Source organism: Elephas maximus, chromosome 4 (genome assembly GCF_024166365.1).
Source record: "Elephas maximus indicus isolate mEleMax1 chromosome 4, mEleMax1 primary haplotype, whole genome shotgun sequence".
Lineage (NCBI taxonomy): Eukaryota > Metazoa > Chordata > Mammalia > Proboscidea > Elephantidae > Elephas > Elephas maximus.
Window position 1 is genome coordinate 188,676,067 of NC_064822.1, and position 17,628 is coordinate 188,693,694.

Genomic DNA, 17,628 nt, shown 5'->3' on the forward strand with positions numbered 1-17,628 from the left:
AGTGAGAAGCAATAGCAGATAAATGGTGGCAGCAGAGGCAGGAGACAGCGTGGTGGGCTTCCTGGCCCACGGAGGGAGAAAGCTGAGTGCCTTTGGGCAGGAGGCTTGCTGGTGGAATAGGGTGCCTCCGGGCGCTTGGTGGAGCTAGGTTTCCTGGCCTACAGAGCTAGAGCTGAGCACCTTCAGGCCAAGGCTTACTGGTGGAGTGGGGTACCTCTGGTACTTACCTGCAGAGCTAAGAGAGCTTTTAACACTTGCCTGAGCAGCGAAGAGGCCAGGCCGAGGGGCCAGAGAGAGGCATACCTGCAGGCACGGCTGAGAGGAAGCTGTCCTGATGGAAGCACTATATCCTGAGTGTTCTCGAACATGAATTGCAACCTGTTACTTCCTTAATAAACCCCATAATCGTGAGTATGGTCTGTGAGTTCTGTGTGGCCATTGCAAGGAATTGTGAAACCCGGTAGAGAAGTGGAGAGTGCCGTGGAAGGGACAGCTGGTGTCAGCATTGCTAAAAAGGGTGGAGGGTGGAGGGATGTATGACCTCCCCCTCATAGGAATCAGCCTGGGGCCTGTTGGTCTTGCTTCTCCTTTCTCCTTGTGACATTAGAAGAGGTGAGATGCCCCTACCATGCCATTTTTACAGGGAGGTAGAGACAGGTTCCGTCCCTGTCCTCAGGGGGCTCTCACAGTCTGGCTAGGGGTGAAGGGCCAGTCCCTGATGGCAGCTTAAAAGGTGGGGTGGCTAACTGGGGAAGGTAAGGATCAGCAGGAGAGGGCAGTGAGGGCCCAGTGGTCAGGAGGAGGGAGAGGTGCTCAGGCAGGGGGTCTACAGGTGGTCAGCAGGGAGGGCTGGGAGGACACCATGTTACATGTAGCGGCTATGTCTCCTTAGGCTCCTCTTGGCTGTGACAGTTTCTCAGACTGTTCTTGTGTTGTCCTTGGCAGTTTTGAGGAAGACTGCTTAGACATTTTGTAGGATACCCCTCTACTGGAATCGGTCTGTTCGGACAATTGGAATTCCCGTATGGGAATTGGTCTGTTTGGAACGACTGGAATTTGTCTGTTGGAACTTGGTTGTTTCATGATTAGATGGGAGTATGGGTTTGGGAGAGGAAGACTAGGAGGTAAAGCGCCGTTGTCATTACACGATGCAAGGGTATGTGCCATCAACATGACTCATCACTGTTGACATTGACCTTGATACCCTGGCTGAGGTTGTGTTTGTCAAGTTTCTCTCGTGTACTTTGGATTATTTTTTTTGTAACACTGATCTTAACCTGAAAGCGTGTGTCTTCTAATTTGCTTTCTAGTGTTTGATTAGATTTTAAGGTCCTCGGGAACAGCCTTGACTGTCTTATTTACTTCCAGAGCCAGGCCCACACTATGGGCTCAGCCAAGTGACTAATTAACTTCATACATACCTATTGAGTGCCAGAGCCAGGGGGTGAGTACTGGGTGCTTGGCGCAGAGCCACTAACAACACAGTCATAGTTCTTGCTCTCGTAGAGCCTAAAGTCTAATCGTTGTTGTTATTAATTGCCATTGAGTAGATTTCAACTCATGGCAACCCCACGTGTGCAGAGTAGAACTGGGCTCCATAGGGTTTTCAAGGCTGTGGCCTTTAGGAAACAGATCACCACGCCTGTCTTCTGAGGCACCTCTGGGCGTATTTGAACCACCAACCTTTCGACTAGTAGCCGAGCACTTAACTATTTGTGCCACCCAGGGACCTCTATAGTCTCATAGGGGAGATAATTACAAAGAGTTGTTTGCTTTGCACCTGTGAACAGGGCTGGAAGGAGAATTGTGGGTGCGGCAAGAGCCGTGATGGGGTGTGGCCTCCAAAGGGTGGGCTGGTCAGGGAATGAAGGGAAGCTGAGACCTATAGGGTGGGTGGTAGCTGGCCAGCAGAGAGGGAGATAGGATGTGTTCTGTACAGGGAATAGTACGTGCAAAGGCCCTGAGGCAGAGAGGAGCTTGAAGAACACCAGCAAGGAGGCAGTGTGCCAAGTGGGCTGTGGCAGTGGCCCAGTGAGTGACTGTGGTTTGGATGAAGGTGGTGGAAGAGGACACGGTGAGAAGTGGACAGAAGTAGCTGAGGGGATGAAGTCCAGGCTCTTGAAACTGGTGAGTGGTGGTCCTGTTACCGCTCAGAAAAGGAGTAGGCTTGGGGGTGACAAGTTCAGTTAGGGACGCCCATGGGGCCCCCAAGCAGAAGGATCGAGTGGAGGTTGGAATGTATGTTTAGGGGGTTCTGGAATGGAGCTGGCATTGGAAGCTGTGGGTGGCCATGAGCTGACCTCTGCAGAGTGGAGACCCAGAGGAGAAGTCGCCCCGGGCCTGGGCCCCAGGACTTGTCCTCCAAAGGTCAGAGGAAACTGGAAGGATGGCCAGAAAACCAAAAAAACCAAACCCAGTGCCGTCGAGTCGATTCCAACTCGTAGCGAACCTATAGGACAGAGGAGAACTGCTCTATAGAGTTTCCAAGGAGCACCTGGTGGATTTGAACTGCCAACTCTTCAGTTAGCAGCCGTAGCACTTAACCACTATGCCACCAGGGCTTCTGGACGACCAGAAAGGAGGGTGGAAAACAGGACACGTGTGGTGTCTGTAGGGTACAGGAGAAAGAACGCTTAAAGGTGAAGAGTGGCCGGTCTGGGCAGGAGAAGGGGATCAGATGAGCCCCCTCGAACTCCCAACACCTCTTCCCTCCATGTGGCTCCAGCTCTCAGGAGTGATACAGAGTCGGGGTGCTGTCTACTGGCTCCATCCTGCTGGCCTTTTGGGGGTGACTTTTTACAAAAGCAGAGTGCTACGTGGCTGCTCACCTCTTTCTTCCCCGAAACCACCTTCAATTTGTTTCCACTTCTCTTCTTCGTGCGATGTGTGTCTGATTTAATGTTTTTGAGTTAGTGGGAAAATAGAATATACTTCACAGAAATGTGCTTTGTGGCCAATTTTGCAGGTGGCAACGGTTGCAAAGCGCGACGGATAACAACATATTCTGGATCTGTGCCTTTGCGTTCATCTCCGAGAGGGCAATAAACTACCATTTCTAAGAGGTTATTGGGACCAGTTAGATGGCTTGATTTGTTTTGCTTGCACAGGACAATCACGGGCTCCTTCTGATGGATCACTCTGTTCAAGTGTCCCTCATGTTTTGTGGAGCAGCAGTGCTGTCAGCGGGTGGACCGGACCGGTGATAATCCTATTTTCCGTAGACACGTCCTGGTTGACGCTATTTTTATATAAAAGGTATCAACCTGTAATGGATTGAATTGTGTCCCCCCAAAATATGTGTCAACTTGGTTAGGCCATGCACGGTTGGCCTCCATTTTGTGATTTTCCTGTGTGCTATATATCTCTGCCTGTGGTTAAAGAGGATTAGGGTGGGATGTAACAACCTTGCTCAGGTCACATTCCTGATCCAATGTGAAAGGATTTCTCTCTCAAGGAAAGGGAAGCAAGCAGAGTGTTGGGGACCTTATACCACCAAGAAAGCAGCACTGGGAGCAGAGCACGTGCTTTGGACCTGGGGTCCCTGTGCCTGAGATGCTCCCAGACCAAGGGAAGACTAATGACAGGAACCTTCCTCCAGAGCCAACAGAGAGAGAAAAGCCTTCCTCTGGAGTCAGGGCCCTGAATTCGGACTCCTAGCCTACTGGACTGTGAGCGAATAAACATCTGTTTGTTAAAGCCATCCCCTTGTGGTGTTTCTGTTACAGCAGCACTAGGTGACTAAGACACACCCCCTGAGTGGAATGGAAAACCCCTGGTGAGAAAGGGCTAGGAAGGGAGGCTGGCCTAGAGAACTGAAAATACACATCCACACAAAAACGTGTACACGAGTGTTCATCCCAGCACTCTTCGTGATTGCCAGAAAGTGCAAACAACAGGTGTGCATCAGCCGATGACCAGATCAACAAAATGTGATACATTCACGTAACGGAACTCAGCCATAAAGAGAAGTGAAGCCCTGATGCATGCCGTGACGTGGATGAACCTTGAAAACAGCATGGTGAGTGAGGAAGCCTTTCACAAAAGACTGTATGTGTACGATTCCATTTATCTGAAACGTCCAGAATAGGCAAATTCATAGACACAGAAAGTAGATTACTGGCTGTCAAGGGCTGGGGAAGCGGGACGGGGGTGAGTGCTCATGGCCCAGTGGAATTAGATGCTGGGTGCAAACAGTTTGCCCTCAACTACTAACCTAAAGGCTGGTGGTTCGAACCCACCTGGTGATGCCATGGAACAAAGTCCTGGCAATCTGCTTCCGTGAAGATTACAGCCTAGAAAACCCCAGGGGGTGCAGTTGTGCCTGGTAACACATGGGGTCGGCTTGACCGTAACGGGCTTGCTTTTTGTTTTTTGATGGAGTCCCTGGGTGGAACAAACAGTTAAGTGCTTGGTTGCTCACCGAAGAGTTGACAGTTCGAATCCATCCAGAGGTGTCTTGTAAGAAAGGCCTGTCGACCTATTTCTGGAAGATCACAGCCATTGGAAACCTTAGGGAGCTCAGTTTTACTCTGACACACGTCGGGGAGCCTTGAATCAGAATTCACTTGATGGCGATTGGTTTGGCGTTTTGGTTTTGGATGGTTGTACTACCCTGTGAACATACTAAAAACTACAGAATTGTACACTTTTAACGGGTGGATTGTATGGTATTGAATTATATCTCAATAAAGCTTTTAAAAATGAGGGAGGCTGGCCAATGTCTTGGGGACTTCAGTTAGTGAGTTTCTGCTCCAAGGAGGAGATCTGCCTGCAGTCCCCTGGCTCCGGGCCTGATCCCAGGGTCTCCCGATTCACCTCCCGGGATTGGGTCAGGGTTCTGGTGTGGATCCTGCTTTGCCGCATGCTGGCTGCCTACCCAGTACCACGGAGCACCTCAGGGTGCCTCGGGGTGCCCTTCCTCATCTATGAAATCAGGCGGTGATCAGGGCTGGGGGATCAGCAAGGGCTGTGATGGATTGGCGCCCCAGCTCAGGGCGCGAGCCTCAGATCTGTCCTCTTGGTGCCAGAGGGGCCAGAAAGGACCCAGCTAATCTTGGTGAAGAGGTGGTGGCAGTTCGCTTGCTCACTCGTATTTGGGGCCTGTACAGCCAGACCCAGGTCCCCGTTAGGAAGGAGGGACAAAAGAGAAAAGGGAAGTGCAGGCTGGAGGGTCCTCCATCAAAAGAGAAATACAGGGGCCAGCACGTCTGCTCAACCCTATGGGGGTGCCCCGGACGGTCGGGCAGTACATTTGAGGAGCCCTTCTCTGGAGAGGGGTGCAGATGCCCGAAACTCTACAACCAGGAAGGGATACCTTCCAGAGGGCAGGGCCACCCGGCCAAAGGAAGAACGTGTGCAAAGCCCAGTGGTTTGAAGATGCCGGCTAGGTGGGGAAACAGTGAGCAGTGTTGCTTACTGATGGTGAAATCTGGAGATCAGAGGGTAGTGTTCCCACGGCTAATTAGCCAGGACACTGAGTCACCTGTCCCTGCTGATGCACTGGTCTCTTTTAGTACTTGATTGAATTAGGGTATGTTGTATGGAAGCAAACCTTAACAGGCTTGTTAAACCTTAAATCTTCTCTGAGATTTTAGCTGGGAAATGAGAGGGCTGAGGCAGGCTGCAGCGCCCTCCATGTGAAGTGGGGGGTGGGGGGGCAGGTGACAATGGGGTGCATCCTGCCTTGAGGCCCAGGAATGGTCCCGGGGCGTGGTGAGTGTAACAAGCGCCCAGGGGCAGCCCCTAAGTTGCCCCCCCCATTTGAGGATGAATAGACATTGATAGCGGAGACACTTCTTCCCTTCCCTTGTCCAGCTGCATCAGCCACATGCCTTTCATGTTTGCGGCGCCCTAGAATGTCATTCTGCGCCTCGCCTGGTGCCCCCTTCTACTTGCGTCCGGGGGCAAGTCCCCCCTCTGCACTCCCCCCGGCCCCATGCTACACCTCTGATGGAGCCTCTTTCACCCTACAGCCTCAGGCTCAGGGCGACCCTGGATGGGACGATTCTGGTGCAGATCTCATGGGAGAGGAGGGGACGGACATTTATGGCACCTCCTACTGTCCCAAACCACCAAAAACCAAACCCCTTGCTGTTGAGTCGATTCCGACCCACAGCGACCCTATAGGACAGAGTAGAACTGCCCCATAGAGTTTCCAAGGAGCACCGGGTGGATTTGAACAGCCGACCTTTTGGTTCGCAGCTGTAGTACTTAACCACTCTGCCACCAGGGTCTCCCCTACTGTTCCGGGAGCCACCTAATTTACTCATTTAATCCCTCTCTTTCCAGCAGCACAAGGGAGAGGTATTATCACCCCTTTACGGGTCCCGAAGGAGCCCTGGTGGCAAACAGTTGAGCACCCAGCTGCTAACTGAAAGGTTGGCAATTTGAACCCCCCAAGCAGCCATGGCGGAAAGAGCCGGTGATCTGCTCCCGTAAAGATTATAGCCTAGAATACCCTATTGGGCAGTTGTGCTCTGACACACGGGGTTCCTGTAAGTTGGAATTGACTCAACAGCACCTAACATCAAACACAAGGATATGTTAAGAAGCCCTGGTGGTGCAATGGTTAGCGCTTGGCTGCTAACCCAAAGGTTTGTGGCTCGAACCCACCCAGAAGCTCTGTGAGAGAAAGATATGGAGATCTGCTTCTGTGAAGATTATAGCCTAGGAAGCCCTATGGGGCAGTTCTACTCTGTCGTGTGGGGTTGCTGTGAGTTGGAATCGACTCGAGGGCACAGAATAACCACATCTATTCCCCCGCCTTACCCAGGTCCCTGTCTGGGAAGAGGCCTGGATTCACCGCAGCAGGGTCTCTCCTCTGTCAGGGTTCTCCGGGACAGTTAGCTTGTCCACCATCCCTGCAGCCTCGGGTGGCTGCGGAGGCTGACGGTGTGTGAGCTTTCGCCCACCCCATGGGCCGGGAGAAGTTCTGTCTCCCCTCTCGGCTTGCAGGCCCTGGTGCAGGGGCCCCGTGTTGTTCTGTCAGCGTGTCAGTGCCTGTGCTTGCTCTAGTCCTGCCTGGTCGGCATGGCACTGAGTGTGAGGGTGTGATGCCTGCCTCTCCCCCAGGTCCTCATCGACTGGGTCAACGACGTCCTGGTGGAGGAGAGGATCATTGTGAAGCAGCTGGAGGAGGACCTCTATGACGGCCAGGTGCTGCAGAAACTCTTGGGTGAGTGGACGCATGGGGCAGGGACGGAGAGGGCCTCCACTCCACCCTACCCTGCAGGGAAGGGGCCCCTGGGGCTGGACCACGCAAAGAGTAGCCGTTATAGACGTCATCTGAGGGTGCTTAGGGTGCTCTAGAAAAACAGAACTAGTGATACACGCACACACACACACACACACACACACACACACACACACACACAGAGCAGGGGACAGGCTGGAGACTCCTGCAGGCTTGGGTCTCAAGCTCCCTAGGTCAGGTGACAGGAAGAGTGAGGTGAAAGTTATGCCCAAATACCTATTTATAGTCTGGAGGCAGAACACACCCCAGGGAAACTCCCTTTTTGCTCTGAATGCCTTCAACGGATTGATCACATTACATTAGATTGTATTATGGAACGTAATTACATCACATTACATTAGACATAAGGTCATTACGTTATGTTACATTATATTACATTCATTATAGGAAGGCTTTGCTTAAGGCCAACTGATCTAATCCTGTGTGACTACTCCATGACAACATCTAGACTTAACGTCTGGACAAACAACTGGGAAGCGCAGCCTTGTCAAGTTGACACATAAAATTAACCATCACAGATGTACAGCTGCAGTTCTGAGCCCCTTTCCCCCAGGTGGCTGTCTCCCAGGCCTGGGCTGCCAGCTGCGGGGTCATCTGCTCTTCTTCATTTCTACCTCTGGCTCTGCTGTGCGGGGCACATGCCCAAGGGAAGCAGGGACAATATGGCAAGATCACGGAGCATGTTCTTCTCTGGGTCAGCTCCCGGCTGGCTGTGCCCTCCGTAAACGCCCTCAGGCCTGCTCGGTTCATCTCAGGAACCAGGGCGGAGGAGGGGAGTGGGTCCAGCAAACATTCTGTGAGTGCACGGATTACCGGATAACTCCCTAACCGTTATTCTCCTGAGGGCCGGGCTTTATTGTCTGCATTCTCCAGCCGAGAGCACTTTAGTGATTTTTCCCAGGACTAATAGGTGGGTAAATTGATTATTGCTTCATCAAAGGTTTAATGAGTCCCAGTGAGTGCTTGGTGCTGCGGATCCAGTGACCAGTGATAAAGACTTGGCCTCGAGAGATGACAGATGTTTATAGAATAATTACAGTCCCTTCTCACTTCAATTCTGATGGGGGTCGTAAAGGTGCCCTGGCTCAGGGGCGAGGACCTCCAGCTGCCCTGGGGACGGGAAGGCAGTGCTGAGGAAGTGAGGTCTAAGCTGACACTTGAAGAACGAATGAAGAGTCACCAGGCAGGGGAGGGGAAGAGCAGGCTTCGGGGATGGAGGGATGAAAATAATTTTAATAACAGCTGATATATCTGAGCTGTCACCGTGTGCCAGTACTGTCCCAGGCGGGTTACAGGGGTCGTCCTAATTGTCACGTGGCCCCTTGACCAGTCACCCTGGGGCCTGGAGTTTGTAGCTAATATGGTGGGGCTTGGATTCAAACCTGGACACCTGAGCCCAGAGCGTAAGCCCAATTGATTTAATCACATTAAATTAGGGTCACCATGACTTGGAGCCCACTGACAGCAGCTAACAACAGCTACACCCTCTCACTTATCAACATGGTTAGGTTCCAAAGACCAGGTTGTTATGCGAAATTGATGTTATGTGAAAATGGAGGATGACCACATCAGATCACGAGATATAGGATGACTACATCATTACATAACTGCCAAATTACACCCTTATGTAACTGCCAGATGACATCCTTACATAACTGACAAATTACATCATTACATAACTGCCAAGCCATTGAGAATCATGGCCCAGCCAAGTTGACACATAACCTTAACCATCACAGCTGGTGTTAACTTTAGCCTTGCACCTCGGCTATCGTTACTGCCAGATGTACATCAATGCACAAAAGAGTCGGACAGTAGATTTTTTACTCTTGTCGTGAATATGAAATGTTGGATAATGAGATAGTTGATAAATGAGGAGAAGGTTACCCTATAACAGCACATATAACTACCCCATAACAACATCTAGACTAGTGTTTGGCCAAACAACTGGGAACCACAGCCTAGTCACGTTGACTCATAAAATTAACCATCACAGATGTACAGCCACAGTTCTGAGCCCCTTTTCCTCAGGTGGCTGTCTCCCAGGCCTGGGCTGTGAGCTGCGGGGTCATCTGCTCTTCCTCGTTTCTCTCTCTGGCTCTGCACGTGCCCAAGGGGAGCAGGGACCATGAGGCCTCTCTCTTACCTGCTTACTGGGCATGTCAGGTGCAGGCTTTATGCCAGGCACTCCTCCTGCTTTATCACAGAGAGTCCTCACGACAGCCGAGCTGGGCTGAGTGATCAGAATCCAGAGTTGTCCCCAAAATATCTTATTGCCATTTTCTCTATTTGTTTTGATCCAGGACCCAATGCAGGACGACACGTTACATTTTTTAAAAAATCACCTTCTCTTTTGGTTTCTTGAATCTAGAACGACATCCTTCCCCTCTCTTTCTCTCCTGACATTTTTGGAGAGTCCAGGCCTGTTGTCCTGTAGAATTTCCTAGAGCCTGGGTTTGTCTGATTGCTTTCTCACGGGTAGATTCAGGCCAAACATTTTTGTTGAGAATATTACAGAGCTGGGCTTGTGTCCTTCGCAGTACCTCACATCAGGAGGCACACGTGATGTTGGCTTGTCTCTGTATCATGATGGCCAACAACACTTAGCATCACTTAATTAAAGCAGTGTCCAACAGAGCTCTCCACTGCAAAGGTGCTTCTTTCCTTTTTAACGAGTAAGTAGGCTCTAGGGTGCGGTACTTTGAGACCATATGAATGTCATGTTCACCCACAATCTTTTGCCAGTGGTTTTGGTGAACGTTGATGATCCTTGCCTAAAGCAATTATTTCAGCGAGGGTTGCAAAGTAGTGATTTCTCTGTATCTCCCATGCCTTCCTTGTATTTTATCTGGTGTTCTCTAAAGAAAAGCTTTCCCTCCCCCTTTCTTCTCATTTATTTCTTTTTGAACATCACTATGGATGAATGGGTTTTTTTTTATTTGCTGTGCTGTAACCATTACCATCAATATTCTTTTTTTTTTTTAAATTGTGGTAAAAAAAACCATATATATAACAAAACATTTGCCATTTCAGCCATTTTCGTGTGTGCCATTCATTATATTCACCATGTCATACAACCATCAACACTAGCCATTTTGAAATTTTTTCATCACCCTTAGCAGCTAATAGCAACAACACATGTAGAAGAAATTAGAATTCTTCACTTCGAGTCCAGTGCGTTGCTTCCTCAAGCTCTCCACCTGTAGAGAAGGATTTCCTCTTTGCCTCGGGCCTCCCCTCTGTAGCCATTTCCTCTCTCTCTTGAATTGCTCATATCAATGGGCAGACATGCCATCATATTGTTGTTAAAAGCAAATAGTCTTCCTCCTGCAGCTGCCTCATTTCTTGGTGTCACTCAGACACATGGGCCAATAGATTTGGTAATGGGGATGTCATTGGTGCCCCAGATGAGAGCAACTGTGGTGCAGTGGGCAGGGCTCCTGACTGGAATGGGTCCGAAGAGAATGACCAGGCATTGGGGTCCCCAGCTTAGAGCGGAGAGAAAGGATGAGGAAGGCACAGGGTGGAACTGGGGGCAGAAAGCGCCTTCTTGTGTCTGTAAGGTGAGGATGAGAAGTTACTCCCTGAAGTGACGTAAGGAGAGTGCTCAGCACAGGGCCTGGCACTGGGTGTTGTGTTGTCGTTAGGTGCTGTTGAGTTGGCTCCAACTCATGGTTGCCTCATGTGTAACAGAACGAAACGTTGCCGGTCCTGCACCATCTTCATGATCATTGGTATGTTTGAGCCTATTCTTGAGACCATCATGTCAGTCTGTCTCACTGAGGGTTTCCCTTATATTCACTGACCCTCTGCTTTACCAATCATGATGTCCTTTTCTAGCGATTGGTCATTCCTGATGACATGTCCCAAGTAAGTGAGCTGAAGTCTCTTCATCCTTGCCTCCATGGAGCATTCTGGTTGTGTTTCTTCTAAGACTGATTGGTTTGTTCTTCTGGCAGTCCATGGTATATTCAGTATTCATTGTCCAGCTTTCACATGCATGTGAGGCGGTTGACAAGACCATGGCTTGGGTCAGGCGCACTTTAGTCATCAGAGTGACCTCTTTGCTTTTGAAAGCTTTAAAGAGATCTCTTGCAGCAGATCTGCCCAATACAACCCAGAGCTTGATTTCTCGGGTAGTGGTCGCTATAAAGGGAAGTAGGTGAGGGGTCAGATCAGGAGCTGCTGAGTGCTGCTTCCTGCCATGTCCCCAGAGCCCCTCCGAGTAACTGGCACATGGTAAATGTTTGTTGATCTAGCCAATGAAAAAGTCCTGCAGTTTCATTACCTACAAAAACTGTGGGCTCCTTTTTCAGAAATAAAAAGGGAAAAGGCAGAGGAGCAGTTGCCTGGAGTCGTTTGACTCAGTACCACCCGAAGACGGCAGAGGGCCGAGATGTTTGCGGCAGAGCCTTTCAGTCCCCAAGAAGGTCTGGTATACTTTCAAGGCTGGCCTGGAGGGAGGACACAGTGCCCACCTCGTACCCTGGGGACATTGCACCGCTCATTGTCAGTGGGGGACATCGAGGTCTCTTTTTCTGCTCAAGCTCTGCCCTTTGGTTAAATGACAAGCAAGCTCCGCCTGGGTGGGTGAACCCCTTGCAGACCATCCTGGAGGGTTCCTCCCTTGGAGGTTGGGTCAGAGACAGGGGTGGGATCAGTTGTAACAGAAGGGTGACTTAGCTGCTGGGGTTGGTGATTTGATGGGAGCCTGGGGTGGGAGATGGCTTGGAGGGGAGCTGCTGCAGGATACAAGTGTGTGGGGGTGTGTCAGGGCCCTGGATCTGGGGGGCATTGTTTAGGAGAGAGCGATACTGGGGAAGCAGACAGCCTGGGATACCTTCAAGGAGCCTGGGAGCACCGGGGTGCAGGGTCTGCAGCTACATGGATTGTGGTTGGTTCCTCTGCTCAGGAGTCTGCGTCCCCCCCTCTCTCAGAACTGGGCCCCTCTGCACACAGGGCTCTTACAGGCCACCTGATCATGGAGTTCCGTCTGCTGGGGCTGGGGAGCGCATCAGCTGACTCGCTCTGCAGACAGAGACCCACATACTCCCTTGTTCCTACTTGATCAGCCCTCAAAAGGCATGTGTTCACAGGGAAAGGGGTTTGTGTTTGTCTTGGTCATTCATTCCTATGTTTGTTAAGTGAATATTTGTTGGTTGGCTCTGGGCTAGCTGTGGTTCTAGGCCCCGGAGACACAGGGGGGACAAGAAGGATGGGGCCTCATCCTCCATGGCACACTTTCTAGCAAAGAGCAAGAGACAGTAGAGAAGTATTATGGGGTGTCCAACGGAAAACACAAAGAGCCAATTTCAGAGAGTGACTGGTGTAAGGAAGCAAATCAGAGAGGATCAGGGCAGAGAGTGGCTGGAGGGGCGGGAGGCTGGGCAGCACAGTGAGCTTGGAGAACGTTCGAGACCAGGCTTGGAAGCAAGGCAGAGCGGCTGTGTTGGAGTGGCAGTGACAGGGCTGGCGTGGTGGAGGGCAGTGAGGTGGGGGGAGCCGTGAGATCAGGCTGGGATGACGCTGGGGCCAGATCATGTCCTGCCCAGGTGGACAGCGGCTTTCATTCTAAGTGACAGGAGGCCATTGGAGGCTTGAGCAGGGCCTTGACATGATCAGAGTTAGAGTTCTAAAAGGCCACTTGGGCTGCCAGTGCAGAATGGACAAGGAGGGGTCAGAGGCCGGAGCCGAGAGAACAGGCAAGACATGTCACAGAGGCCCAGCATCCAATGAATGGACTCGGACTAGGTGGATAAACGGACACGGGGCCATGTCAGGGAGGATTTTGGAGGACTCCTGGTTGCTACTGAAGACTCAAGGCTGACAGCCAGGTTCATGGCAACTGGGGAATGGGAAGCCCCTGGGAGTAGCGTAGGAAGTGGGGAACGGGGAGTTTAGGGGTGCAAAGGTTAAAGAGATGCTGTTGTACTGGTTCTGGCTGCTGGGGGGATAAGTCTGCAGGCCAGGGGAGGGGTTCAGGCCACCACATAAGTGTGGAGCTCAGCAGCTTGGAGGTGTGTTGAACATCATTGGACCAAGGGGATCACCTGGACAGAATGTTCTAGATTCATTATTTGGCTGAATGCGAAATGGCCAAGAATTAACATCTATATCTGGCTAAGCTGAGAATCACCATCTCAGAATGAGCGTCCACAGTCCAGGAGTCAACCCGAAGTGCTACCATGATTGTCTAGTAATTGTTATCGGGTCGCACTGTGTTGGAATCTACTCAGTGGCAATGGGTTTGGGTCTGGGTTGTTGCTAGTTGCTGTCGTGTCGATTCTGACTCGTGGCAACCTCGTGTGTGCAGAGCAGAACTGCTCCAGACAGGTTTCAAGGCTGTGACCTCTCAGAAGTAGATCACTAGGCCTGTCTTTGGAGGCACCTCTGGGTGGGTTCGAACAGCTGGCCTTTTGGCTAATCAGTTGAGTGCTTAACTGTTTGTGCCACCCAGGGTCTTTGGTTTTATAATGATCACAAGCTTGTTACTGAAAACGTTATGGTCGGAGATTTGATGTTGTTGTGTGGGTGCAGTCCCTTCTCAGCACTGCTGGGTGGGCGATGGCTCTTGCGGTCATCAAACTGAACATTTGTGGTGGCAGACACTCATCTCTACCTGAGAATGGTATAGGGACGTGCTGCTCTTTGGGTGACGGTGTCTGCAAGGGTGCTGCTGTTGGGTTATCAGCTTTCCTTCCTCTCTAAGAGTGACTGCTAAAGGTAAAGACTTGGCGCCTCTTTAACTCTCGGACTTGAAGATTTGACAGTTGGTGATGATGGCCCCCTCCCCCCCTTTTTTTAACGTATATAACGTAAAATTTGCTATTTAAACCCTTTTTAAGTGTATAATACAATCCAGTGGCATTCATTACATTCACCATGCGCTGCAACCATTACCACTATTTCTTTTCAAGGTTTTTCAACACCCCAGACAGAAACACCGTACCCATTAAGCATGAACTTCCATTGTCGCCTCCCCCCAGCGCCTGGTAACCTCTAACCTGCTTTTGTGTGATGCATTTGCCTATTCTAGATACGTCGTATAGGTGGAATCATGCAACATTTGTCCTTTTGTACCTGGCTCTTTCATGTAGCATAGTGTTGTCAAGGTTTACCCGGACCGTAGTGGCTATCAGAGCTTCATTTCCCCTTATGACTGAGTAATAGTCCATTGAATGGGTACACCCCATGTTGTTGGTCCATTGTCAGCTGATGGACACTTGGGCTGTTTCCACCTTTTGGCACTTGCGAATAAAGCTGCAGTGAATACTGTTGTACAAGTCACTCAACAAACAGGTACTCAGGTATACGAGCCTCTGTTTTCAAGTCTTGAGGATATATACCCAGGAGTGGAATTGCTGTGTTGCATGGTAACGCCGTGGTTAACTTTTTGAGGAGCTGCCAAACGATGGTGATGCTCTTTGATTGGTGTCCCCTGAATTGGTTCTGTGGATTTTGCAGTAGGGGTCACATCCTTTTGGTTCCTCACTCAGCTGGTCTAGGGGACACAGACTTGCTCTGAAGCCGCTGTGCTTGTTAGTCCTGCCACGTCGGTGTCGCTGTTTGTAGAGTACGCCGTGAGACTGACTTTGGCTCAGGCAGCCTTTTTACTGTGGAGGAGCTGCTGCCATCTTGTTTAAATATCTTGAATGAGTACTTGATAAGGCAATTCTAAAATCTCTTCTATTTCAAGTGGTTTGACACACCACTTCGTTTGACTGAAAAAAAAAAACAATGGAAGAGAATATTAGGATATTAATAGAACATGAAAATGTCATGCCTGGTTGTAGTTCAAGTCCACCAGGCACTCCTTGGAAACTCTGTGGGGCAGTTCTAACTCTGTCCTATAGGGTCGCTATGAGTCGGAATCGACTCGATGGCAGTGGTGGTGGGTTGGGTTGTATTAATGACGTTGTTACACTGATGAGATGCAATAGTAAACCACGTGATCACGCCAGCCCAGCCCAGAGATGCCAGGAATGAAGTTGATGTAGGCGTTCTGCTGTTTGGCTTTTCAAAGGCAGAGCCAAGTCCAAATAGCAGATTTTGACTGAACCTCAAGGCCAAAGCTGACTTCTGTGTCTCTGTCACGGAGCCCTGGGTGGTCAGCTGAGAAAGATCAGCGTGAGAGAGGAGGAACCAGAGGAGTTGTTGCCTTCGGGAGGGATAGAGGCAAAGGAGTTTCAAGGAGGTAGGAGTGAGAGAGATGTGGACAGGGAATGGACTTCCAGGTTTGGCCTTGTGGAGATGGCCAAGGATGAATGTCCACCGGACCCAGAATAAAAACTCTTCTTGAGAGGAGATTTGGGAAGCAGCTGCCCAATTCTTTGCCGCTTCACAGGATTTTTGTGGGTGTAGCTCTCCTGTGCTTGAGGTGAGCTTTCAAGGCAGTCTGTATGTGGACAGTGAGGGTGTGGAGGCAGGTTATGAGGGGACTTCCAGACCAGCTGTTGTTGTGCTTGAGCTCGTGGACACACCCTCTCCTTGCAAAAATCAGGCCTTCCTCACTGTCTTAGTTATCTAGTGCTGCTATAACAGAAATACCACAGTGGATGGTTTTAGCAAAGAGAAATTTATTTCTTCACAGTAAAGCAGGCTAAAAGTCCAAATTCAAGGTGTCAGCTCCAGGGGAAGGCTTTCTCTCTGTCGGCCTTCTCATCAATGTTCCCCAGGACAGGGGCTTCGTCATGCAGGGACCTCAGGTCCAAAGGACGCGCTCTGCTCCCAGCACTGCTTTCTTGGTGATATGAGGTCCCCAACTCTCTGTTTGCTTCTCTTTCCTTTTAGATAAAAGGTGGTGCAGGCGCACCCTGGGGAAACTCTGTTTATGCTGGATCAGGGAGGTGACCTGAGTAAGAGTGATTTTAAAATCCCACCCTAATCCTCTTAACATAAAATTACAATCACAGAATGGAGGACAACCACACAATACTGGGAGTTATGGCCTAACCAAGTTGATACACACATTTTTGGGCGGACATAATTTAATCCATGACACTCATGTAATAAGTGTTCACAATCGCCACATTCGGCCATCAGCCCTGTTTGCCTGCTGCTCTTCTTTGGTCCTGGGAATAGTTCCTGCCCCGTTTCTCTGCCTCCTTCCATGCTAGGAAGATGAGTCCTGGCCACAGTAAAACTCTGAGCTGCTCTGTAGCCCCCTATCAGCAGGCAAAATGATGCCTGGTGATGCCAAGGACCTTATTCTCCCCCTCATGGAGAGCCGCCAAGACTGTGCCTACAAATCAGTAGATGAATCCTGATCAGAAGGCGGAAAATGTGGAACAGAATTTCAAATTCTTACGGAATCCGGACTTACCATTAACAATCGCTAATCTGACACAAAAGGTCCTTGTCTTTTCCCAAGTAAGAATACATGTAAAGACAAACTCCCTTTACATTGGATCAGGGAGGTGACCTGACTAAGGGTGGTATTATGAGCCCACCCTAATCCTCTTTAGCATAAAATTACAGTCATGAAATGGAGGACAACCACAGAATACTGGGAATCATGACCTAACCAAGTTGATACACATATTTTTGGGGGGGATATAATTCAATCTATGACAGCTTAGGTTCAGCTTCTGAGGAAGTTGAATGAGTGTTGGGTTTACACTCAGAGGAGTAGGCCTGGAGGCTCTGGGGGGAGGTTTGAGAGCAGGGAAAGAGAGCCTCCTGCCATGCTTGGTGGAGGGACGGGTGGGGAGGCAGGTTGGAGGCAGCTGTAGCTGATGGTTGCAAGGTGATGGGGCTGGGCCTGCTGGGCAGCAGAGAGGAAGGACAGGTGAGATGTTCAAAGGGGCAGTAGAAGGGGAATTGGGGGAGTCAGAGGGGGAGAACCAGTGATGCAGGGGCTGGAGGGGTGATTTGCTGTATTGTTGCTGTTGTTAGGTGTCACCGAGTTGGTTCTGACTCATAGTGACTCCACGTACAACGGAACAAAACACTGCCCGGTCCTGCACCATCCTATCAGTCGTTATGCTTGAGCCCATTGTTGCAGCCACTGTGTCAACCTATCTTGTTGAGCGTCTTCCTCCTTTTCACTGACCCTCTACTTTACCAAGCGTGATGTCCTTCTCCAGGGGCTGATCCCTCCTGATAATGTTACCTAACGCCAATGCGACACAAAGGGTCCTTGTCTTTTCCCAAGTAAGAATACATGCGAGAGACAAACTTTATCTTCAGCAAGCTTTATTTTGCTTGAGTCAAGCAAAAGGAGTCGGTGGGGAACTAAACCTCTCCAAAAGACTGACTCGAAAGGAAAGCAAGGTTAGGGCTTCTGTGGGTTCGGTGGAGACAACAGAGTAATGAATATTTAGTGGGCTTCTTTCAAGGGGCGGGTACTTCTCAGAATGGAGGTGTGTATGCTAATT

General features: G+C 50.2%; 1 protein-coding gene across 2 annotated transcripts in view; it reads left to right on the forward strand.

Annotated features, from left to right (window-relative positions):
* PARVB (parvin beta) overlaps positions 1 to 17,628 on the forward strand; it is a 156,758-nt gene that overhangs the window by 90,460 nt on the left and 48,670 nt on the right. For both annotated transcript variants that reach the window (XM_049884619.1, XM_049884620.1), the window contains exon 4: positions 7,072 to 7,174. In XM_049884619.1, coding sequence (XP_049740576.1) covers positions 7,072 to 7,174 — 103 coding nt within the window. The remainder of the gene's footprint in view (positions 1 to 7,071; positions 7,175 to 17,628) is intronic.